General features: G+C 36.1%; 1 protein-coding gene across 49 annotated transcripts in view; it reads right to left on the bottom strand.

Annotated features, from left to right (window-relative positions):
• Positions 1 to 26,737, bottom strand: part of RIMS2 (regulating synaptic membrane exocytosis 2) — a 612,755-nt gene that overhangs the window by 325,582 nt on the left and 260,436 nt on the right. For 48 of the 49 annotated variants that reach the window (XM_045050079.1, XM_045050046.1, XM_023248368.2 and 45 more), the window contains one exon: positions 6,457 to 7,382. In XM_045050079.1, the coding sequence (XP_044906014.1) occupies positions 6,457 to 7,382 (926 nt within the window). Of the gene's footprint in view, positions 1 to 6,456; positions 7,383 to 14,687; positions 14,968 to 26,737 lie in introns of those variants that run through there. The other variant, XM_045050062.1, reaches the window with a different exon arrangement.

Genomic DNA, 26,737 nt, shown 5'->3' with positions numbered 1-26,737 from the left:
TACACAATGGAATATTACGTGGCAATGAGAAAAAATGAAATATGGCCTTTTGTAGCAACGTGGATGGAACTGGAGAGTGTGATGCTAAGTGAAATAAGCCATACAGAGAAAGACAGATACCATATGGTTTCACTCTTATGTGGACCCTGAGAAATTAACAGGAACCCATGGGGGAGGGGAAGGAAAAAAAAAAAACAGGTTAGAGTGGGAGAGAGCCAAAGCATAAGAGACTCTTAAAAACTGAGAACAAACTGAGGGTTGATGGGGGGTGGGAGGGAGGAGAGGGTGGGTGATGGGTAATGAGGAGGGCACCTTTTGGGATGAGCACTGGGTGTTGTATGGAAACTAATTTGTCAATAAATTTCATATAAAAAAAAAATAAAGCTGATTTCTTTAGAGTTTGTTTTTCATACTTTAAGACTCATGCTTGTATCTGGAGATTTGCAGTCTATCTTCCCTTTTTCCTGTTCTGGGTCTGTTCTCCAATTTGCTCCACCTTTACATCTCCACTCACTCCTTCTCCAAAATAAGTTAAAGGATGTGCTACTTTCAAGAGTCTAATAATTGAATCAAATATTTTCCTAATTTATAACTTAAAAGATTGCCATATACATGTATGCTAACATTTACCAGCCCAGTCCCTCAAGATTTTACAAAGAAATAAAAGAGATCTGTAACAACCAAGTAAAATAGGTCAGGTTAGAACCTGAAAGACAGAGGAAATGCAAACTCTTCACAATGATCTCACTGCTCTCTAAAAAAATCAAACTGAATTTTGTGAGTTGGGCAAATGACTTACAACATGACTATGTAATTAAAGTGAAAAACACATTGCATTATAATACTAAGATTAAAATATATCAAATAAGAAAACATATTGTGTTTACAATACATCAATTAGCCACTGAACATCATCTTTAGACCTTTCTCCAAGTCTAGAAGGAGATGGGGGTGGAGGGAAGGCAGGAAACGCTAGCATAAAGTGAATCACAAAAGTATTATATAAGGGAGTAAAGCTTTAAGACATTTTTGGCCATAATCCACAGTAAGGAATATATATTTTATATTGTGGGCCTGTAGAGAAAAACGATTTTACGGATCAATTACCCTTACTTGGTGCACTCCACTCTGATATTTTCTACTCTATCCTATTCCAATCCCTCCCCCCACCCTCTGTCTCTCTCTCCCTCATTCCCTCCCTCTCTCTCTGTTTTGTTTTGTTTTGTTTTGTTTTGTTTTGTTTTGTTTTGTTTTAAATTCTGGCAATGACTCTCTCATTTGATTCTAAAAGTGAGGAGAGAAGGAAAATAAGTGAAGAGGTTAAGAATGGAAGGTGGAGGTGGCTTTGGGGGACTTTGCCCTACAAGGGATATGTACCAATACCTGGAGATATTTTAGATTATCATAACTGGGGGTGGGGATGATACTAGCATCTAGTGGGTAGAGGCCAAGGATGCTGCTAAGCTCCTTATAATGCCCAAGACAGTCCTGCAAAACAATTATCCAGCCCCAATTTCAATAGTACTGAAACTGAGAAATCTCCTCTAGACTAGACAAAACTGGAAAGTCAATAGCACTTTTTAAAGGTTATGAAAAATACACTTTAAACTTTGAGAGAGAGAGATCTCACAACTAGATTCAGAGGTACTATGACATCAGCAATCTAAGACTTCTTCCATAATCCAAAGACAAAAAAAAAAAAAGAAAAACATCAGTTTGCAAGTTTCTAACCCAACACAAACTATGAGGAAGTAATCAATATAGCACTGTGAAAAGCAAACTATGTCCTAGTTAAGAAAGAAGTGTTACAAAACATGGAAATCTTCCTTAAGTCCAAAGTACCTATAATACAGTGGGCTTATATTGCTAGTTATTTTAGACTCTCAATTTCTTCAGGGTAGAAACTATGTCTTACTCATCTCTGTATTTTCTACTAGGTCCAATTCAATTTAGTGTCAAATAATAGACACTAAAAAGCATTTGGCTGAAAAAGGAATAAGTAGGTGCCTAGTCTTTAGCAACACATTGGATTTACGTCTCAAAATTATATCTCAACAAACTAAAAAGTATATTCTTCTTAGCCTAAAAATACAAGCATAGTTCAACATGTGGCAGATCCTAGAAGAGGCAAAACCAACATAAATGACCACAATCCATGTAACCATGACTATACACTCATTCAAAACTCTTGAAAGTTGTCTCAAAAAAGTCTTGATTATTTTTGACCGTCATGGAACATTAGTAAGTAATCTAAAAATGTTTTTAATATCTATTTTTCGACAAATTACCAAACAATGAACACACTATCACATTAGTAGATAAGGAAACAGATCTAGAGTAGTTAAATAGGGAGGAGAAGATCATGCAGTTAATGAATTTCACAGCCAGGATTTAAACTCCTCTGATTCTAAAACCCATGCTCTTCTCCATAAAGAGCTCTTCTCCATTTATTGTTTCACGAATAATGGCCCAATCACTCATAGACTGTAATTATCAGCAGCATTTAACAGAACTTAGTGAATGAAATGACATCTATTATAAGTTTGAGTGAAATTCTGTATATTTAGAATAATAAGATCTATCCAAAGAGACAAATGACAAATGAATAAGACAAGAGCCAAAGCCACCAAAACACCAATAAAGGTGAAGTTAGGGGAAAAAAGAAGGAGGAGGAAGAGGAGGAGGAGGAGAAGAAGGTGGCTAGCCAACATGACAGCAGAGTGGAAAAAAATTAAGCTATAAGCTTCTTGTGAATTACAGAATTTTATTATTTAAAACTCAGGAAAGACCCTGCTGTTTTGTAGATGCTGTCATATGACATACAAGGGCCTGCAAAGAATCCTTCTGCAATAAGAATGCTGCCTGGTGCTGTCTATACAATGCTGGTTAATACTTTGTATTATGTGATCCAAATTTGCTTTTCACATTTTTGAAAGGTTGTGCACAAGAATGAAAAGAGACAGAAATGTAAAGACAATGAGAAAGATGTCTCAGTTGTTAAACACATTCTTTGGGGTCATTTAGTCTAGCGATAATAAAGCAAGGAAATAACTATCTTTTAAAAGTTGGTTGATCCTCATCAAAATGATGTGTCCACATATAAGCATATGGGGGGGGGAATGCTGCTAATGAAACCTTTTTAATTATTAGGAAGAATTTTCAAGCATTAGTTAACTACCAATGATGGCTATGAATCATAATGTTAGATATCTTTATAAGTAGTGTATTCCAAAATCAGAGTGATACTTTTTCCACAAGCAACCAAAAATGCCTCTCTCATGATGAAAAGTCATGACAAAGTTTAATCTCTGTCCCAGTCTCTCAACAGCTATAACTTCACCTCCCTGAATACTATTACTGGGGGTAATATCCAACAGGAAAGTGTCATTTTATTTAAATTTCTTCCTCCAAAGCTGAATTATGATTGTTTACTGGAAATACATGTTGGGAGAAACCATACCCTGTAAAGCAGATTATTAGGCAGATGAGAAGGAGAACCATGTCTAGGTGTCTACTAGGAGTTCAAGTAAGGGAGGATACAGATGTGAATGACATTTCGTTTCTTTCTGTATTGGATAAATGTTTTAGTTCTACTAAATAGCATAACATAAAATTTTCATTCAACTCATATAGCTTTTTATTTATGTGAGATTTTTATGTGTTTATTTCTTATATCTTTAAGTAGTAAAACTGAAGACATTACTTTAGCAAAGAATAATAGAAGTACGTAACAGAATCTAAACTAATCCACTAAAGATAACCAAGCTATCTTTTTCTTACCTCTTAATATTATGATATACTCAGACAAACATGGAAAACGACCAAACTAAAGACTACTGATTATACTTAAGGAAGTATTACAGCTTGTGGGAAATAAACTTTCTATATGCTCTATGATAAAATTAAGATCTATGGTTTCTTCTTATAGATCTATTTTAATAAACACAATTTTCTTATTATTTATAATTTCCATGCAACTTGTCTGAAATGAGCGTCTAACTTTTTTTCCTCACTGTATTTACATTTTGTCCAAGCCCATTTGTTGAATACTTTACCCCTTCCCCTTTGGTTTGTGCTACTTTCTATGTTTTTATCACTTATTTGTTTTAATATGCCACTTTGGCATAAGGATTATTTTGAGCAGAAGGCAACTAAGAAGCAGATACAAGAAAAGCTCCTTGCACTCCCCCTATTAGCCTAAAATAGGTATGATATAAATCTGTAAATGTGTCCCCTCTGCCCTCTCTATAAGGAAGGACAGAAGTTAATTACTCTACCAGGCAAAAGATGGCTCCAGAGAAGTCTGTGTAACAAACTTTACTAGGTAACCCTTATCTCCTATTAGTTCACTCATACGTTTATCTTCCTGTGATTTGCTACCTAGAAACTCAAAGTCCCTTTCCTTAGTCTTTTCATTTCTCTAAAAATTTACTGTTCTTTTGTTAAGATATAGAAACCCAAGTTCTAACCACCCCCTTTAAGTTTCAAGTAGCTGGAAGCTCCCACAGGTATGCACAATCCACATAATAAACGTGTTTCTCTCTTAATCTGTCTTTTGTCGGTCTAATTTACCATCTCTAGTCCCCAGTGAGCCTACAATGCACAGAGGGAAAAAAAAAAGAGTTAACATTTTTCTCCCACACACCCTCCCTCCAGATTCACTTTTAAAAATAAAATACAGGAACCAATTGGGATTATGCCTAAAATATCATTAACCCCAAGACACTGTTTAGAAAAAACATGCATCTTTACAATATTTAGCCTTCCCAATTAGGAACATGAAATGAATACCTACTCACTCAATGACTATCTTCTTTTATGTTAGTCAGTAAGTTTTATAGCTTTCTTATTAGTTATTTTTTAAATTTCTTACTGGTTATTTTTAAAATCACATTTTCTGTTTTTTGGGCAGAATGGGAACTGCTTTTCATTCATTTTCCTAACTAATTATTTTTGGTGCAGTACAAAATAATGCCATATTAATTCCATATCTAGCTGCCTTCTTGAATTTATTGATTTCTGTTGATTCTCATGAAGAAGTCGATTATTCATCAAAGGTGCCAGAAAACTGTGTGTGCGTCGTGCAAGAGGGTGGGTGATATAGGGGATTCATGTTAGATACTCACCTATCTGGTATACCAAAATAAGTTACAAAAAGATGAAAAAGTTAAAGTTTAAAAAAGTAAATAATAAAAACATGAGAAAATACACAGCTAAATATTTAACTGATTTGGGGATGAATAAAGAGTTTCTACAGATAAAAGAAATGAGAAAAAATTACCATAGATGCAAAAACAGCTATATTACATTCAATATTTCCAAATGGCCACAGAAAACTAGTAGAGAAACATCAAAATGGGAAATACATTTCAAACAGATGACAGTTAAATGGGTAAAAATCCTAACCATATAAAAAGCTCTTATAAATCAGTAAGAGAAAAACTAATTAATACCCAATAGGAACATGGGCAGGAGAAATAAAAGGAATGAACAGACAATTCATAGAAGATAATCAAACACCAACAAACATATAAAACATTCAACTGCACAACCAAATTCAAATTAAAATGACAGAGAGAGAGCATTTTGTACCCTGTGCAACTGCAAAGATTTGGTATCTTGAGACAAAACTTAAGCACATCTGACAGGAGTATGGAGCATTATAACCTTTCTGGAAAGCAAGTTGGTATTCTGAACCAAAAGTTTGTAAGAATCAAAGCATGAGTATGTATTTGTGAAATTCTCAGGTATTAGACAAAAGTTCTTATATAAAGATAACCATTATAATATCATTTGTGCTACCAATTGGAAGCAACTGCAATGCCTCCCAATAAAGGAATAGTTAGTTTGTGGTACACATCTATATAATAGACGATTAGTGCAGCCATTTAAAACATATTTATGAAGAACATCTAATGGCTTTGGAAAAAAGCTAATGATATCAGTTGAAAAAATCAGAACAAAATTATATATATAAACATGTAAAATATACATGCATAGGAAAAAGGGAAGAAATACAACAAAATGTTAATGGTTATATTTGGGGGAAAAGATTATGGATAGTTGGTATTTCATTCATTACACTTCGAGGAATTTTTCAGTTATTCTAGAGTAAATACATATTGTTTCTTGCCAAAAGAAACACATACAAAATGCTAATTTACAAATATAGGTAATAGGTATTTTTTTAATACAGCATCAAGTGATGCAAGAAAATTTTCAGAAACAAAGCAAAATAGATTTAAAAAAAAAACCAATAGACTTTTCTTCCACAAGAATAACAGAAGATACCCACTTTTTAAAATTTTTATGTGAATTTTTTCTTCACATGGCCAGCACCATTAAGAAACTTCCAAAGGTAGTAATATCTATTAAATGTCAATCACCAACACAGCCTAAAAAGAAACCCTCATGGAATCAACTACAGCTAAAGTGTGATTGGAATCCAGTGCTTACCTTTCTCACTTACACTCTCACTTTCAATCTCCACATCATCACAACTGGTGTATTCAGGCGTGGAAGCTAATTCCTCCTCTGAACTGCTCAATGAAACCTGGCGCATTTTACCTCCTTTCTTTGATTTATGAGGCTTTGGTGGTGGAGGTCTCACGGACTCCGACTGGTCGGAACTGAGAGAATCGTTCCTTAACATTGTTTCCATCTTTTCCCGTTTTGTTTTCCTCACAGCAGAGCTAGGATCTAAGTGGTGCTGTTTCCGTAGTGAGTCAGTACGTCTCATGTCTGGTCTATCAATGGGTATTGGACTCCTCCGCGGGGTGGGAGGACTATGGTTTGTGGTCCTTTGTGGATAAGAACTTGGTCCCTGAGCCTCTCGAGTTCTTTCCATTGAGTAAGATCGCTGATTTTCCATGGCAGCTCTACGTTCAGATATAGATCTCTGCCTTGATGGTCTTTCCATCCTCAGCATAGAAATCCTAGAATCTTCCAGTTCAGCATTTGCCAAAGAGACATCACTATGCCTTCTCTCATGCCTCGCTCGGGACACTTCAGCATGAATACGCATTTGTTCTTCATAGGGCTGTGGCTTTACTGGATACCGGGCCAAATTCGGATCGCTTCGATAGCGCGCCTGGTACTCCTCCTCTCTCCTTTGCCTTTCATATTCATCTCTGCTCTCCACATCCTCATCATCTACGATATATTCTTTGGAATGCCTATGACTTCTCCTGTTGGAGTCCCTGTAATTTATATGGTCAGACTCTTCGTAAAACTGAGGTTCACGCTGAGACCTCCTATCAGCATAATCTGATGGAGATCTAGGCATGGCGTTATCTGAAGTAGCATATTGTGAATATTCTTCTCTTTCTTCTCTTTGGTCGTATCTTCTATTCTGATCTCTGGATACTGAGGGACTTCGTGTCCTAAGTAACCAAAGAAAAAGACTGATGAGAAGAGCAACGTCTAAACAATTCAACATTTTACTGATTCACTGGCAGGTTGACGAATTATATTCAGATAGTTCTTCCACTTTAAAAAAAAAAAAAAGCTTTTTACAGTCATGCCATAATAAAAGCTTTACTAATATTCATTTTATTCAGTTCAAATAGGAAATTTTAAAGGTACTTTTGATATGGTTCTTCAATGCCTGCACACTACATATGGAATATACTTAAATGCCCTGAAATAAGACAGCACCATACTCTGCTTCTGCAAAATGGACTTTACTGTGATTTCTTGGCTTTGCTCAATACACTTCGATCTCCCAACTGCTCTTCAGAGGCTCTGAAAAATTCCACCTGACATTCTCTCTATTCTTGACACCTCAATATGAAGTCACTTGAAAATATAATGAAGCCAAACTGATTTGGCTCAAGAGCCGAATACTTTCTGGCTAAAACTAAACGCTGGCTCTTAAAAATCATTTTTCATTCATCAGCTACTTCTATCACTCCTAGTACTGGTTCAGCTCAATCTTTATCTTAGCATTATATCTCCAACTTTTCTTTACTGTTCTAACTTGAGATACACAATTAAAAAACATACTGAAAATAATGACTTATTCATCACAGAAAGAAAAAAAAAATCTCTGTAGAAGTCAGAGAACTGCTATTTTTATTCCATCTTCACTGAGATTAAGGCCAGCTCAATGACACCTCTCTTTGTCATCCCATCTGACCCCTCATACTTCCTTAGAGCCTCAGAAGAACAGACCGTATATTAAGTTCTCAACCTGCCCCTCTAACACTAGTACAACATAGTGGACCCTGTAATCATACGGAATACTCTTTGTCAACAAGATATTCACACTGTCCTCTTCCCTGGTACAAACCCAGCTAAATGTCAACCACTAGCCACGAAAAGCAGCAGGGAGATGACAGAAGTTGAGAATTACTATTTCAGAGACTTTTGCCAGGACATATGAACGGGAGACGATAAAAAAGCAGGGTCAGGGGGCGCCTGGGTGGCGCAGTCGGTTAAGCGTCCGACTTCAGCCAGGTCACGATCTCGCGGTCCGGGAGTTCGAGCCCCGCGTTGGGCTCTGGGCTGATGGCTCAGAGCCTGGAGCCTGTTTCCGATTCTGTGTCTCCCTCTCTCTCTGCCCCTCCCCCGTTCATGCTGTCTCTCTCTGTCCCAAAAATAAATAAATAAACGTTGAAAAAAAAAAAAAAGCAGGGTCAGTTGAAGTTAAAGATGACCAACACTGGATAGCTCAGTTGTGAATTTCTTACACGATGTGTGTGTGTGTGTGTGTGTGTGTGTGTGTGTGTGTGTGTGTGTGTATCGTATATACATATGTATTTTTTGGCCTAAAAGCAAGAGCAGAGAAAGGATCCAGGTGGAATAACCCAACCCAGGAACAGCCTCCTGCTCCTCTACAGTTTCTGTGTCGTCGAATCTCTTTCCCCCGTATCTGAAATGCAGCCTGCCAATGTACCGATTAAGATTGGTTAGTAAAAACAGGAGTCACTCTAGGTTTTCCAGGCTCTAATACAGTGAGGGCTTTAATACAGAATCAAAAGCCACACAACGGAACCAGCAAAGGAGTGAAGGCCAGAGAAGTTAATGCTGCTGTTCTTAGCCTGAAGAACAAAAGACAAGGGTTCTCAAAATGTTCATTAGGAAGCTGCTGTTAATCTCAAGAGTCTTTGGGGAGTTTGCCACCAATTATTTCAGCTGCCTACGGCATGAGGGTGGTCAATTAACAGGAGCTTGCCAGGAGCCACGGAGACTTTCACATCTGCCCGTGTGCCTGCCAACAACTGCTGCTGGCCAATAACGGCTTCTGTAACTCTTCCACCTTTCAATGTCACACAAAGGTATAGCCAGGGTAAACTCTCCCCAGAACCACAAAGGACAAAGTATTACAGAAAATGAACGAACTGGTCTGTTTTCCTAAATGTTTTACGATTAGGCAAGTGGACGTGATTTTTTTTACATTGATACGTAAATGTACACTTACATATAAAACATTTAGGACTTGAATCTTTTTGGTTTTGCTACATAAAACCATAGACTCCTATGGTTTAAAATGTACAATCAGGGGTGCCTGGGTGGCTCAGTCAGTTGAGCGGCCGACTTCGGCTCAGGTCACGATCTCACGGGGCTCCATGAGTTTGAGCCCCTCGTCCGGCTCTGTGCTGACATCTCAGAGCCTGGAGCCTAATGTGGATTCTGTGTCTCCTCTCTCTGTCCCTCCCCTGCTCGCCCTCTCTGTCTCAAATATAAACATTAAAAAAATACATTAAAAAAATAAAATACATAATCAAAACAGAGCACTCAAAATAGAGCATAAACCTACCTAATAGCCTATATATGTGTGCCCATTATACATCACTTCTTTTACTTTTTTGTCATTTTTTTATACATATAACGAAAGAAAAAAAAATAATTTAGCATGGTGGCAATGTGTCATAAAAAGAACAGAATTAAGGGATCTGAGTTTCTTGGTTCTGTTTTTGTTATTAACCAGTTATTTGAACCTATATGGCCATTTAACCTTTGAAAGTCTATATTTTAGACTATACACATTAATTCATATATTATTTTAACAAATATGTATTAGGTAAGAACTAAATGCCACATACTATAATAGAGATTAGGAATAAAGAAATGATAAGAGAGGATCCTTGATTTTGAGAAGGCGCATGATTCTAAAACTCTTCCATTTCTTAGGGACTATGATCTTATAATACTGACACTATAACTTCATCAAGTTAATATGCCTAAATGAAAGCTTTAGGGATAGCAAAAAAATAATGATACTTCTGTCAAAATGTCAAAATTAACTGTGCCAATTTTCAACATATTCACATCTCTTTAACTGGCCACTTATATCTACTTACTATATTTAAAAAAAAACTAACTGAAATAAAAGAGACTTTCTCTAGAGAACTCTAAAGAATAAGCAATTAAATCAGTTCCTCTAAACTGACCATCTAACCTCCATTAGATGCATACTTTATATCAGAAATTCAAATACATTTTGGGGTGTTGTTTTTTTTCCAACCTCAGTCAATAAATATATTTGTCTCTAAAAAGACAGATTATTCATAAACCAAATATAATATCAAGAAATTATACTGTTTCAAGAGTCAGATTCTAATGTTTCTCAGATAAGAAACATAAGAAAACGATCTTTTTAACTTCATTTATTTTGGAAACTTTTTTGAGTATCGTTGACACACAATGTTACGTAAGTTTTAGGCATGCAACGTGGTGATTCAACTTCTCTATTTGTTATGCTGTGCTCACCACAAGCGTGGCTATCATCTGTTACCATACAACGCTATTACAATATCATTGACTCCATTCCCTACGCTGTGCTTTTTATCCCTGTGACTTTTTCATTCTGTAACTAGAAGTACGTATCTCCCACTCCCTCTCGCCCACTTTGACCATCCCCTCATTGTTTAAATAAATTCTAATTTCCCTAAAATCCAGTGTGGATTGAAAAGGAAATTTTATAGCTAGCTATAAGTATATAAATTTTGAAAGCAGTATTACTTCATTACCATAGACCAGTAAGATCAGATCATCACTTAGAGCTCACTTTTGTGCCTTTGTATTTCCCCAGCACACCTTCTATTCCCCATTCTATTTACAATTACCTAATTAGTGTTCTGTATTGTCCACTGGACTTTAAATTTTGAACCAGGAAGGACTGTGTCTATCATACCTTTGTAGTTCCACTATTAATTCATTTGCTGAACAAATACTTATTTAGGGCTTCATATGTGCCAGCTATGATTCTAGGTGCTGGAACTACATTAGAGAAGAGACACATAAAGTCCCTGCCCTAAATAAGCTTTCTTTCTGGTAGGCAAGACAATCAGCAAATAAATTAGGCACTAAACAAATAAAGGCAATTCTATACAGTGGTAAATACTATGAAAGAAAATTGAAACAGGGCAAATTTATGAAATGTATCTGAAGGAAGCTACTTTTGGTAAGAAATGTCTTCCTGAAAAGGTACATTTGAACCAAGACCTCAGTAATGTAGGTACACTGAGTGCAGCCCATTTATATAAAATATACAACTTCACTGGAAATGTTTTGGGTGTTCGCATTCAGTTACTATCACTTTGGTTTTTGTTGTTGTTGTTTACTGAAAACTGTGTTATAAAATATAAAATCTACCAAATTCTTGATTGTTTGATATAAATCACGGATTTTCCAGGTAGTTCATCCCTAGAATCCATCTAAAATCAGCCCATCAAGCCTCCTCCTGTACCCCTCCTTTTCAAAAGATTTCATGCTCTCAAACTGAGAAAATTCCAATTCCACATTATACTTGATCCCAGTTGGGAGTCAAAAGAAAAATGACCAGATTAAATCAGAATGAAGGGGTATTGGCTTTATAATGTTATTAAAAAAAACTTTCATGCCTTAAGATTGTTAATACAAATTAATCTCTAAAATGTGGGACCTAAGGCCATACAAGAAAGTAAAATAAATAAATAAATAAATAAATAAATAAATAAATAAATAAATAAATCAGAAAATGCTAACAGAGAAATTGGATATTTTGAAGGCAATTCAACCTAACAGTGGCCTTCCTCCTCCTTACTATACTTCTTCCCTAAGTAATCTTACCCATTTCTATCCAGGAATGTATATTATACTCTAAAGCAAGAAGGTTCATTAGGAACAGCAACTGGGTCTATGGACGTTGGCACATAATAGATGCTCAATAAATATCTGTTGAATTAAAGAACTGGTTAATTCTCCCTTAGATGATCTCTACTTTTCATGATATGCTCTTTCCTTCTATACCCAAACCCACCAATTTGCTAAAATAGCCTAGTTATTCTCTTTCCCCTACTGCTGTCTTGGCAGTGATAACACTATCAGGGAAAGGAAGGAACTGCTTTTCTTAGTAGTGCATGTTGTATGTTACTTTGGCTTTTGTTGTTGAGCTTCAAAATCCAACAATCGTTTATAAAATGATTTCTTTGGCAAATGTACTCTGAGTGTCAATCACTTTACAATTAAACATTTAAAACAAAACCTCTTTGTAAATTAGGGGATGCTAGTAATACATTTAGCATCACACTTGGTGTTATGGGACAGAGGGAGGGCGAAGAAAAGAAAACATGTCATTCCCTGAGGAATGGACATAAATTTTTGAAAGTAAGTAGAGTGCAAATAAAGTGACTATAGTGAGCCTTTACAATAGAAAAAATATATTCTATTTTATTGGTAAATAATATTTATCATAGAATTCAGTTCCAAAAGAAAGCTTATTATTAATTAGCACTTAGAAAGTCATCTAAGTGCTAAATCATACCTTAGAAAAATTGAATTCAACATTAAATCCAGCAATCACATTGTTCTAGAGATTATGAAATTTGCCTGAAGCATCTGAATCATCCTGTAGATGCTGATTTGTACTGGATTTAAGTAAAAATAGAACAGTGCTCATGATTTCTGAAATTGGGATAACTATTGTCACTGTTACTTAACATGAAATTAAGTTTTTAAAGATGCATTTCAAGGTATAGTATCATATAGTATATTAAAGCTATGCTGGGAGCGAGGCAAGTTTTATTCTACGACTACTCTTGTCAAACAATGGAGAATCTGCTGTCACTTAGTCCAAAATATTAAAATATTCTGTCAAATAATTTTACCAACTAGATCATGAATTACTTCATTTTTACTCTCCTTTAAATTAAAACTGCTGTGTTTTCTTAGACACCATATATTTTTTTCAGGAACTGAAGAAAACCTATGAAAATTCAAGTACTATATCACTAATCTCCATCTTCCCTACTGCCCTTTATAAGCAAGTCTTAGCATTTATTTTTTTTATTAGGTGGAAAACATCTAATAGGTAAAAGAATATAATGATAAATTATACAATTCTCTAAACAATCATAAAGGATTTAACACTATTTCACGCACAAATTATAATTCAGAAGAATGGGACAATTCATCCAAGATGTTATATGTCACTTAATCCTTCCAAGACGCTGAGATATTAAGAGGCAGGATCCAAAATTATGCCTTTCTTTAGAATAAAATGTATTTGTGACATCATATGGTGCCTTACTTTTTACCTCTATGCTTCAATCAATCCCTATTTCTGATATAACAATATCAGTATATATATATTTATATTCACTTTTTATGTGCCTCATATCTGTTCATCTTACCTCTTTATTGAAATCTAGGTTATTACAATTATTTTCTCTCTCACCATATTATAGGGTAGCATTTCTGTTCATTGCTTGTAATTATTTTGTCATATGGACTATTCAATCTATTTCTAAACATTCTAGCTATATATTCACTATATCCTCTATAATAAATGTTACTCTGATTACAGCAAGAAATTACCAAATAGTCTCTTTAAAGCTCTGTGTCTAAAACTCAGATTGACTGATAAAAAAACTCCAAATAAAGATTCTTTCCCAATTAAAGTCATTTTCAACAATTTCCCAAAGGCAGTCTCAACTTACATACTGTGTAACAATTCATCATGTTTCTACCATATTTAGAACTTTACCCATGCTATGTAGTTTGTGTTATTCTACTACCTATGATACCAACTACATATACTACAAAAAAAATCATTCAGGCTCTGAAAATATAATCTGGTATAAAATATTTGAAAACATTTATAAAGACAGTGAAAGCTTACATGGAAACTTAAGCTTTAATATTTATTTGTTTTTAATTCTTAAGACCTATACAATTTTTAAGAATCATGATATTGAAAGTAAAGAATTTGAAGACTGTTAATTTCTTCAAATTCAAATTTTATGCTATTCAATTAAGTACTACCTATAGGAAAGTTTCTTACTCATAACCTTTATTAGTAGAGATCATTAAACTACTGTCATTTATAAGTAAAAGAAGAGAAATGATATTTGAAGAATCAATAGCCTGAAAAAAACCCTCTTATCTTTATAAAAGCTTTATAAAGCATGGTTATTGCTAAATAAATTTAAATGATTTATTTTAATTCTACACAATTCTAACCATATAGTTTAAACATAACATTGTAATCAAATTTGGAAATTTGAAACCATTAAGACACATTAAATCAAGGAATTAACAGAAATACAGGATCCTGTAAAATATGAAATATATAGATTCTATTCCTAGAATTTCTACGAAAAGCTTTTAACAAATCAAACAATTCATATTCATCAAAAAAACACACAAAAAAGACCAAACTTTTTGAACACATCACAACATTTAACACATTTTTATAGTTTTACCTTGTGTTCAACCAATGCACATCTGTCCAGCATGAAGCATCATTGTTGACAAAAATACATCAACACTGTGCCAGGGAGTGCTTTCATTTAATCCTTCTCTAGCTCTAGCAAAATCATAGGATCCATCCTTAATCAGATGATTTGAAAACCTCTACGTGCTTACAATCATTTTTTTTCCAAAACTGAATTACTAAAAATTTACACACAAAACAGCACTCATTCATGGATGGAGTCATAGAATCCTGTAGTGATGAGCCTGTTAAGAAAAAGGTTACTCTGTAATGCTGTTACTATGTGGCTGTATATAGCTCCAGGTCAAGTAAGAATGTACCCTGTAAGGAGGATTACGGTACTTAGCTGATTAGTGCCTCACAATACTGAATACCAAATGCATCCTACATGCATGGCATTTGTGGGGACTAGACTTAAAATGGACAGATTGAGAAATCTGTAAACCATGTTCTCCTACATGAATTACAGTATTTCTAAAATAAGAGATATCATTGTGTTTGTTATTGATGTCCCCCCTGTGCTGCTGTCACTTATAAGATGTATGGTGACAATAAAAGTCATTGATGGTTTAACAAGCCTATTTGATAATTTCTTTTTGATTATTCAATAAGTTTCTTAATCTTCAGTAAAAAGAGAATGCTTCCCCAGAGGTATAATGGGAAAGGGAATAGCAGTCAGTGAGTTTCATAAAAAATAATGGGTTCCATGAACTAAGAAGTTCATCAGACACTGAGTTTAAGTCAAGTTTTGCTCCCTTTATCACTTACTCTCTCAATGACTCTATTCGGTCACTAAAAAAAAAAAAAAAAAAAGTAAAGACAATAACACCACAGATTCCTTTCTACCAGAAACTAATCATCAAGATGTTAATAACTTCTGAGAGTTATATGTAAGTGATTCCACATAAACTTATATAAAACTGAGGAAAGGCCAGTGTTTGAAGAGTGGGGAAAGATGCAAAACTACTGTGCTGTTTTTTGGTCTCCTGAATTTCAAGTTTAAATGAGAGTCTAGGAATATGTGGTAGCACCATTCAAACTATTTGTGCAGTATTCATCTACACGATTCTCTCCTAGATTTAAGTCTAAATCTTGGAGAGGTTGTGGAGAGGTGGCAGGGACAGATAAAGTAATTTTTACTCACTGAGATTCCTAATAAAGATTTGTAGATTATTGAAACAAATGCGATAAAAATTCATGATCACTCATTTTCATAGGAATGTGAACAATAACAAAAGTCACCCATTTAGACCCCATAGCTCGTATTAAAGTGGAAAAAAAAAAAGATTCCACAGAATACTGTGATTCTTCCAAGCTGATAAGTCCAGAAGATTTCACAGTATTACAGTTGATATTATGATAGCAAAGCTTCCTCCTTTATTTTTCCTTCCATTCACTTTGCCCACCTCTGTGAGTCCTCTCAGCAGTGTTGTCCCAGTTATAATGTACACTCTCTGTTGCCAGTCATCTCCTCCGCCATCAACCTTGTTTCCTTGTCCATTCAGTTGTCCACCACAGACCTTCATTCATATCATTCCTAATATGTTTCCTCTCTATCAATCTTTCTAGGTCTCCAGTTTATTTCTCCCTACACTTCGGGAGTCATATTTTCCTTTTAGGACTATTTTCTCCATTTAAAAAAAATTTTTTTTAATGTTTTTATTTATTTTTGAGACAGAGAAAAACAGAGCATGAGCAGGGGAGGGGCAGAGAGAGAGGGAGACACAGAATCTGAAGCAGGCTCCAGGCTATGAGCTGTCAGCACACAGCCCGACGCGGGGCTCAAACTCACGGACTGTGAGATCATGACCTGAGCCGAAGTTGGACACTTAAAAGACTGAGACACCCAGGCGCCCCTCCCATTTTTAATTCTTTTCTTTTATACTTTTTTAAATTTTAATTCTTTGGGTAAGTACTTCCTATGCATTCAAATTTATGAAGACCCAATTTGGGATTTAAAAGGATTTCATGAGACTATAATTGTAGTATCCATCGACTTCTTCAGAAGTACAAAATAACAAAAAGATTCTATGAATCAGATACCAGTAAATAATTTTTATTTCATTCATGATAATATTTTCAACTTACGTTTGAAAGATGAAGACCTTGTATATTCAAATCTCTAGAAAATGGTGCAGAAATGATGTTGCCCTCTACTAACCCATTGTGCCACTCCCTTCCTCCCACTATCCCTCCCCAAACTGCCACAAAGATTAGGAACCATTCTATATCAGAAGACAGTTTCAACCGGTAGTGATTTTAGTTCTCTTCTTTAAGGTGAGGAGTCCTTCTTTAAGGACTTCTTTAAGCCTTCTTTCTGAGTTTATGACAGCCTTAGAAACAACCCTACAATATTCAATGAAAACAATACGAGCAAGTACCATGAGCAAGAGAGAAGAAATAGAAGGGAAAAAAAGTATAAATACGTTTAACTAACAACTACCCTCTGTAATCATCAGTGAAAGACCCCAGAAAGAGTTATTTTACTCCATTCTCCCCTGAAATCTTTATATGATTTTAATATCACAGTTACTTTACTGAACTCCAGTTATTGGTTTAATATACCTTTGCATTCTCTCCTCACAGTTATTCAGAGAAGAAAACCTCTTCATATAAAAGGAAACAAACACATCCACAAATATATATCAAATTAAAAAATCGATACTGCTTATCTGCAAACCAAAGACGCATATAATTAATTCTCATCTTAAGTGTGCATTTCCTTATTGGGAAAAAGAATAATACGGTGTTTTAAAATACGGGAAACATCGATAAATGGGTTTAAAGAGAAAAAGTGCGTTCCATCTCAGTTAATGGTAACTTTTTCCTTCTAGTTGCTCATCCAACCCATGAGGAAATTCTATAGGACCTACCTTCAGAATGCATCCCGAACCTAAACACTTCTCACCATCTCACCACCTCCTCTAGCACAAGCCCGGTGAAGTCATCACCATTTTTCATGTGATATACTGCAAAAACTTCCTAACTGGCCTCTCTGCTTCCACGTTGTCCCCCTTCACCTCAGTGTCAACACAGCAGCAAGAAAGCAAGTCAAATATGCTTGAAACCAGTTGGTAGCTCCCTATTTTGCTGACCAGGCCTAGGGGGTGTGGTGCCCGTCACTCTCTGGCCTCCTCCCCTACCGCTCCCCTGCTGGCTCCCTCAGGATCCAACCGCCTCTTCCCTGCATTTTCTCACTTTAGGACCACTGCTCTGGCAGCTCCCTCTGCCTGGAATACCGCTCCTCCAGGTATCAGCAGACATTTTCTAAACAGCTCGTCAGTAGAGACCTTCGTTATTCATTCCTCATATCTCACCTTCTCAAGGGGCCTATCCTGACCACCCATTACTTCGACCTGTCTCCAACCCTTTACCCCCATTCCCGATCCCCTAAACCTACTTTATTGTTTTTAATCTTTTTCAGAACACTTATCTCCTTCTAATTATAACGTATTTTTTTATTTGTTTCCTGTTATATACACGTTGTAGGTAAGGACCACTGTTTTGGTCATGTGATCCCCAAATACCTGGCACATAGTAGATAATAAATATTTATTGAATAAATAAATAAAGCAACATAAGCAAGGTAATTTTTACACTACAACAAAAATAAATGTCATCTGTCCTATTCGACCAGCCTATCTACCATAGAAACATACAAGGATTAGCCAAAACTTACACTGTTTGTTTTCTTTTCTGTATTTTACCTTAAAAACTAAACTCACAAATTACCCAAAATACCACTTCCAAAGGAACAAATAAAAGATGTGCCTTCAATGCGCGAGTTTTGAGAATATCAACCTCTTCATTCTCCCAGCCCCTGATTTTTTTTTTCTGTCCAATTTTGTTGATTTGTACGAGTGATTTGAGAATTTGAGTGACTTTTTCAGAGATGTGGAGAAAACCGCATTGCTGAGATAAGTAGGAAGAGGCAAGGAGTTAAAAAAGAGGCTGTTTCTTGATAGAGAACAGAAAGAATCTTGCCACCAATATGCATGAGAATACAACTCAATTAAATTATTTTAGAGAGTGACAGGTACAGAGAAAGCTCTTATTAAACAGGATTTTTCTTGGAAGAGAATTGATGATAACCAACTCAGTACAGTACTGTTTGGAGCCAACTACCATGACAAAATTAACACACACACACACACACACACACACACACACACACAATCTATTTTATTTAAATGTAGGGCACTTCATTATACCAGTATTTGAGGTCACAAAAGTTTTCCTATATAATTCCTGTATGCTCATATGCCAATAAATACATAACATGTAATGTATCTTCACACAGAGCTAAAGGAACGGGCACAGATTATTTCTACATGCTCTCCAACTTCAGATCTGACCATTAGACCAATTAAAGAAACCTGATTTATCTTCAAGTTAACAGAATGTTCTTCCTCAGAGAATTCAGCACCTAACATCTGCCCACCAGCATGATCTGCCGGTGCTCCTTAGCCATCTATACCAATATTGCATTGCTTCAAATTATGCCTCAATCAGCCCCCCTGTTTACATTTGTAGTATTCTCTGGAAGACAGATACTCTTGATTCTTTCATCCTTTAAGACCAGTAAAACACTATAAAATCGAATCTTTAGTAGACTGTCTTCAAAAGTGGCTGAAATTAATATACAATTCTATCTCAGGATACCACTGTCTTCACTCTATTCCCAGGCTGAGAAAGTCTGCCCCAATCCCATATATCTATACCATGAAAGTATTAACGCATAATGGAAATTTTAAGGAAGCTGTACTGAGGAGTTAAAAAAGACAGCATTGTACCCCATAGAGCATTACATAAAACATCCTCCTTTTAATAATTCTTTAATTCTCCCTTTAGTAAAGCTCTCTTAGCCTCTTACCATCTGGTCTCCCACACTCCTCTACAAATTTCCTGTGCCAGTGTTGTGTTATAGTTAGTCACTCCCCCACCCCCGAAAAAGTATAACGGAGTTCAACCCTAAATAACATGAGACGTGATGTGATGAGGCCCACTGGTGGGGCTGAGCTTTGTGAAAGAAGGATGGTTAATTTTAACAAGTGCATTTGTGTGGTTTCATGATATTTAACATATGATATTCTCTTTTAAACACCACATTGAAAGGGGATATTATTTAAGAGGCATGTCTGAAACCATGAGAGTGATGAGTCATCAGATCAGACACTGGAGTTGGGATTTTCTTTGCAACATGGACATGTTTTTAAATATAACTGCCTCCAAATAAATGATGCATTTTACCACTTGTATGGCAAAGTTGCTTTAGCAATTTTTAAAGTAACTGATAGAAAATAAAACCACACAGTAAAATTACTTCTTTACCCTTTAATTTGGGCCTAATCTCTAAAAATGTATTAGGTAAAAAGCAAAATAGTGGTGAATTTTTCAGTTACTTTAAGTCTTATAAGTGAAAAAAATAGGAAATGTACTCTGGAAACAACAAATGAATATCTGTTGTTGTCACTGTCACTGATTCTCTTCTTTCTCAGGAGGGAAGGAATGTCTCCTCCACACTCAGCTTTGTGGTTTGGACTGAACTGGCCTCACATGCCCAGGGGTGCACGATGATTAGCAGAGCATCGTCCCTGCATGTACCATTCCTATTCATGACTGCACAATGACCTAAGCTGGTCCCATCACAGTGACTTAAAAACATGTGTCTGACAGTGCTGAGACAGATTCCTGTTTTATGATTGAGGATTCATGGAACTCTCAGAGCTACTGAAATCAATTCAGAGTTGGGGGAGTCCTCCCAAAACGAAGTCAATTTAGTGAGACCAAGTGACAAAAATGGAAAGAAAGAAATTAGGTCCTGAGTCGTGTTAAATGAGATTCAGGGTCAATCCCACGGTAACATTTATCTCTGGAGTTTTCAATTAGGTAAATAATAAGTCCCCTTTATTTTTTTTTAAGCCAGACTCATTTGAATTTTCTATAACTTGCAACTGAAGTCTTCTTGGCTGACATAGAATCTGCAATATGTACTCCTAAGTCTATGTGTTACTTTCTCATTAGCTGTCAATGATGCTAATGAACTCTGTTGCTAAGAAAATTGGTTCTACCTTTGTGAAAAGTAAGCACGCTGGGACCTCTATGTATATTGCAGTCACATGATTTCTTTAAAGTGTTTCCTATTTTTTTAAAGTTTTTATCTAAATTCCAATTAGTTTAACATACAGTGTAGTATCAGTTCCACGTGTACAATATAGTGATTCAACACTTAATCACTTAAACACTCAATCACTTAAACACTGGGTGTCACACCCAGTGTTCGTCACAAGTGCACTCCATAATCCCGATCACCTTTTTAACCCATTTCCCCACCCACCTCCTCTCTGGTAACCATCAGTTTGCTCTCTATAGTTAAGAATCTGTTTCTTGGTTTGCCTCTCTCTCTCTCTCTCTCTCTCTCTCTCTCTCTCTCTCTCTCTCTCTCTCTCTCGCTCTCTCTCTCACTCTCTCTCTCGCTCTCTCTCTCTCTTTCTCTTTGCCTTTGCTTGTTTATTTTGTTTCTTAAATTCGACATATCAATGAAATCATACAGTATTTGTCTTTCCCTGAATGACTTATTTTGCTTAGCATAATATTCTCTAGCTCCATCCATGCTGTTTCAAATGGCAACATTTCATTCTTTTTTATGGCTGACTAATATTCCACTGTATATATCTGTATGCCACATCTTCTTTATCCATTCACCAATCAATGGACACTTGGGTTGTTTCCATAATTTGGCTTGGCTATTGTAGATATTGCTGCTATAAACATCAGGGTGCATGTATCCTTTTGAATTAGAATTTTTGTATTCTCTGGGTAAATACCTGGTAGTGCAATTACTGGATCATAGGGTAGTTCTATTTTTTGAGAAACCTCCATACTATTTTCCAGAATGGCTGCACCAGTTTGTATTCCCACCAACATTTCTTATTTTACACTAAAAATAGTCATTAAATGAGACCGAAATCTCTTCGGAGATCAAAAATCACAGGACTGAATGCTTCATGTAAAATTTCATATGATAATTATGACATTAGACTTGTTCTATTTAAGGCTAGAAAGTGATCAAGTCACACTCAACATGTTTCAAAGCAACAGCAACACGCTGCTTTTTTTAAGTAATGCACCTTAAACTATCCCCCACTCAATGTCTAAGCTATTTAAGAAATGCACATAAGAGATAGAGCATGAATTATTACCTCTATTACTGGTAAAACTTAATTTGGAGAACTGGCCTAGATCCATGTAAAAGCAGGTTTCCTATGGGGCACCTGGGCAGCTCAGTCGGTTAAGCGTCCGACTTTGGCTCAGGTCATGATCTCAAGGTCTGAGCTCGAGCTCCGCCTAGGGCTCTGTGCTGACAGCTCGGAGCCTGGAGCCTGCCTCAGATTCTGTGTCTCCCTCTCTGCCTCCCCTCACTCACGCTCTCCCTCTGTCTCAAAAATAAATAAACATTAAGAAAAAAGTTTAAGCAGGTTTCCTAATACCAGGCCTCAGAATCATACAAAAACACCTATCCAGGCACAGACAACACTGGTTTATGCTTATCCCTGTAAAAATAAAGGCAGGAACAGAAGAGTATGTTTGCTTAATTCTAGCAATATAGGCTATGTTTGCTTAATTCTAGACATATCTAGGATCATTAGTAACCTGGCTGCTATTTCAGTAGAAAATAAACAAGTGAAAACAAGTAAGCAGCTTATTTCTGAGAGAAAGAGAAAAAGAAAGCACTACTTACGCTGACTTCCTTATCCCCAAGGGCAGAGTGGAACAGAGAGCTGAGGGAAGCCAGGAGTATTATTCTAGTGCAGCCCTCTCCACATGGAAGGAAACATAGGACTGAGGAAGCAGGGTATCCTATCTCCCATTTGAGTCTACAATCGTGTGAAGTTAAAGCAATTCTACTGAACACAGGACTTCATGATTTAGGGTTCAAAATACACTTTGCTTAAACTGTAGATTGAGAAGATAGCAGGAAGAAATTACACCTTTCTAGAGTTCATAGGGTTGAACCAGGGCCAAAAGCAAAACCGACTGGTAGACACAGCTGGTTGCTTACTGAATATATCTAAATCTCTTTTCTTTCTTACAAAAGATTTATTTGCCAGGCTCTTTTGTGGCTAGGGATGGTCATGTGACATAGTTCAGGTCAACAACATTCAGATAGAAGTTGACTAGATACAGCTTCTACAAAGCTATTTATTCCAAATGAAAAGAGATAAAGCCAGCTAGCATATACCTTTCATACTTTGTCCTTCCTCCTTTTTGAATGGAATGTGGTCCTATTCCTATAACTCAGCAGATCTCTTTTAACCATGAATTTGAGGACTACATACTGTGGGTAGCAGGGCAGGAAACAACAACAAAAAATGTAGGTCTCCTCGAGCTGACTTATCTCCAGACTTGTTTTTATCTACGGAAATCATAAACTCCTTCTTTATTTAAGCATGCAGCTATGAAATTCATGTTACATATAGCTAAACACAATAATAACTGAGGCCAAAGACTTGTCTCTAGTGAGAATTCTAAGACATATCTAGGATCATTAGTAACCTGGCTGCTATTTCAGTAGAAAATAAACAAATGAAAAAGGTCTAGGAACAGAAAATATGTAAAAATTTACAGATAAATATAAGCCAAAGGGAGAGTGATTTCAAATGAAAGAGGCAAAATGATATAGTACAAATAATACTTCCCTATCAAGTGGTGCACTGCCACCTGCCTATTGTAAACCCCTCCTTCCAACTTTGTGTTCAGTGATGTCACATTGGTACCTTAAAATCAGCCATGTTGGGACACAGTCATTTACATCATGAAAATTGGTAAATGCTACAAATCCGGTGGTTCCCCCTCCCCCCACACCTTTGGAGAACCGTTTGTCTAGCATTTACCAACACACCACCGCTTATACCCTACAGCTCAACTAATAAGAACCTGGAGAAAAAAGTGCAATGGTTAGCCAATAGCTATCATTATTCATCTGGAAACTTGAGTTCATTAGCGTGAAGAATACCTAAAATAGAGCCTGACATTTAACAGAAGCGCAGTCACTGTTTGAAAAATGAAGAGATTAAGGGAGAGTAAAAGAATTCTTCCTCACTTACTGATAACTCTAGAGTTAATTTTACTTTGTAAAAGAATTAAAAATAGGGGGAGGAGGAGGGGCACCTGGGTGGTTCAGTCAGTTGAGCATCTGGCTCTTTGGCTCAGGTCATGATCTCATGGTGGGTGGAATTGAGCCTTGCACAGAGCCTGCATGGAATTCTCTCTCTCTCTCTCTCTCTCTCTCTCTCTCTCTCTCTCTCTCTCTCTCTCTGCCCCTCCCCAACCTCTCAAAATAAATAAATATCTTTTAAAATAAATATTAAAAATAGGAAAACAAACAAACTCCTCAGGTTTTAATTTAATAATACTTGAAAATCCCTGTAATTCTTTGAATATGGCTTTCCACCCCCAATCTTACACTCTTTTGAGTTGCACGTTATGACATATTTAAGTGCATTTATGAAATCAGAATACGTCAAAGCTTTAAAAAACTCTGGTAAGTATGATTTTCAAAGATCCAATCATCAGTGCAATGACAGTAGGAAGGAAAAGGGGGTGTCAAAGTGCATTTGAAGTTTCCCAGGGGGTTAGAGAGAGAAAAACTGAAAGTACTTACCACTAGGTGGCACTAGATTATATAACTGAATCTTGAGCTCTCCACAATAAAGAACTACGCTCATTTTTTTCATTATTCTAGCTTTTTAAATTATGTAAAATCCCTTTTGCATTATTTCATTTACTGGAATTATTATATCATAATTCTTTGAACAAATAACTTGAAATGGCACAGAAAATAAAATACAGAAAACAGTTCGGTAGAAACAAAATCAGGATCAAACTCAGAAGTGGCAGGGAAGGCCAGAAATCAAACTTGGGTGAAGATTTAAAAGGCTCATGTACCATGCTAAGCATTTTGGGCTTTTGTTATGTAGACGAAGAGAAGGTCATCAGATGTTTTGCGTCAGAGAGTTGACTCATGCAATATTCTGGTTAAAACAGGGGACAGGAACAAGTCTAGTGGTTGGAAGAACAATTGGATCATCCCAGTGATTCTGGTGAGAAATCATGAGCTCCTTGACTAAGGCAGTGGAAAGGAATGAAACAAAATATATTTAGGAGGTTAAATCTGTAAAACTTGGGCAGATTAGATGTAGAAGGGTGAGGAAAAAGGGAGAAAAGCAATTCACTATGAATTTTATTTCTTGAGTGACTAAACGAATAGATTTAGAATAGAAAGGAAAAGGTTTATAGGCAAATATATGTTTTGTTGTCCAATGAATAAACGCATTTCATAAATGACACTGAACAATAATAATCTGTCAGTATTCCTCCATCACTAAACAAAATAGATGTCCTGACTAAATGAGCAATTTTGTCTACTTCGTAGATTATATTTTTGTACTGGGTATGAGGGCTTGAATACACAAGGCCATAAGTTCATGTGTGTGATGAAGAGTATTATAAATTATTTTAATTATTGTTATTTTGATGGTTTAGCTAAACTGAGCAACGACCTTGTACCAGGTAGTGTTCTGGGCATTTTACATGTATTCACTCATTCATCTTTCAAACTAATCCTATGAAGAAGGTATCATCATCCCCATTTTTATGATGATTGAGCGCAAAGTTATTTATCTTACCTTAAATCATACAGCTGGTAAATGGCAGAGGAGGAATTTAAAACTATTAAGAGAAAAAGCTTTCCTTACAGCCATCAGCTTGTAGCTGGCTTTGTTGCTATCAGTTAGGCTCTGGTATGCCCCTGGTACATGTAAACAGTTCCACAGGATTATCAGACAAGCACTCTCTGCAGCTCTTAGGGAATGAGGCTACACAACACCACTACATCATCATGTCTGAACAGAAGTAAAAGCAAAGACACTGTACAACCAAAATGACCAGCCATTCCCCTTCTCTACCTGCAAAAGTGACTGTTGCTTCTTCCGACGTAACAACCCTAGCACTGTCTGTTCCTTCCACCTCCTCGATAAAAGTTAAGATATTTGAACTGCCCTACTTTCTAAGAGCACCCAAATTCAACACAGATTCTCATTTCTTTGAATCTTCCCCCAGATTACCTTATACAAGCCCAAATTCTGTGACAAGCTTCCACTAACCCTTTCGAACTAAGATACACTACAATTTCTCAAGGTGTGTGGCCTCCCTTGATGTAGCAAAAAATGAAGCCCAATTTTGACTACAGATATGTTCTTGGTTGTCTTTGACTGGTGGACATCAACACTAGCTCTTCAGGCTCCAAGGCTTATACCTTAAACACTATGCTATATATGAATACGCCTTATACAGTGAAAACTGCATGAGATCAGGGAAACTGATTAAACATTAAAGCCAACATTAAAGTCAACATTAAAGCCAACCCCAAAGCTAAGAAAACTAATAAAAAAGAAAAACTAAAAAATAATGGATTTCCTTTAAAAAAAATAAGTTCTTCCACTTAAATGCTTCATCTATTGCCTTATAATGACAGTGCATAGGATGCTATATGTTACATTACTTTTTTTAATAAGTCTTACTCCACAATAGAACTCTACTATATTCATAGCTTCTTAAGGATGAAAATTCAATCATCACTTTAACCAAAAAAATAGGCAAAGTTGGTTTTAAACCTAGCTCTGAGATTAGTTGTGTGACCTCAGTTTCCTGATCTGTTAATGGGAATAAGAAATATAATAAAAGTTAAATGAGATAATAGACGTTCAGTGCTCAACACAAGGCCTAGAACACAATAAGGGCTCAATGACGAAAGGCATTATTTTTGGACATTACTGCTTGTTGGGAATGCAGAGGGCACATAGTATAAAAAGCAAATTTTCTTTCCTTTACTTGAATCTAGAAGAAATGCTGCTTTTAAAAAATTTTGTTGGGGCGCCTGGGTAGCTCAGTTGGTTAAGCATCTGACTTTGGCTCAGGTCATGATCTTGTGGTTCGTGAGTTTGAGTCCCACATCAGGCTCTCCGTTGTCAGCGTAGA

Source organism: Felis catus, chromosome F2, assembly GCF_018350175.1.
Source record: "Felis catus isolate Fca126 chromosome F2, F.catus_Fca126_mat1.0, whole genome shotgun sequence".
NCBI lineage: Eukaryota > Metazoa > Chordata > Mammalia > Carnivora > Felidae > Felis > Felis catus.
Note: the sequence above shows the minus strand (reverse complement) of the source record. Positions and strands in the feature narration are given on the sequence as shown.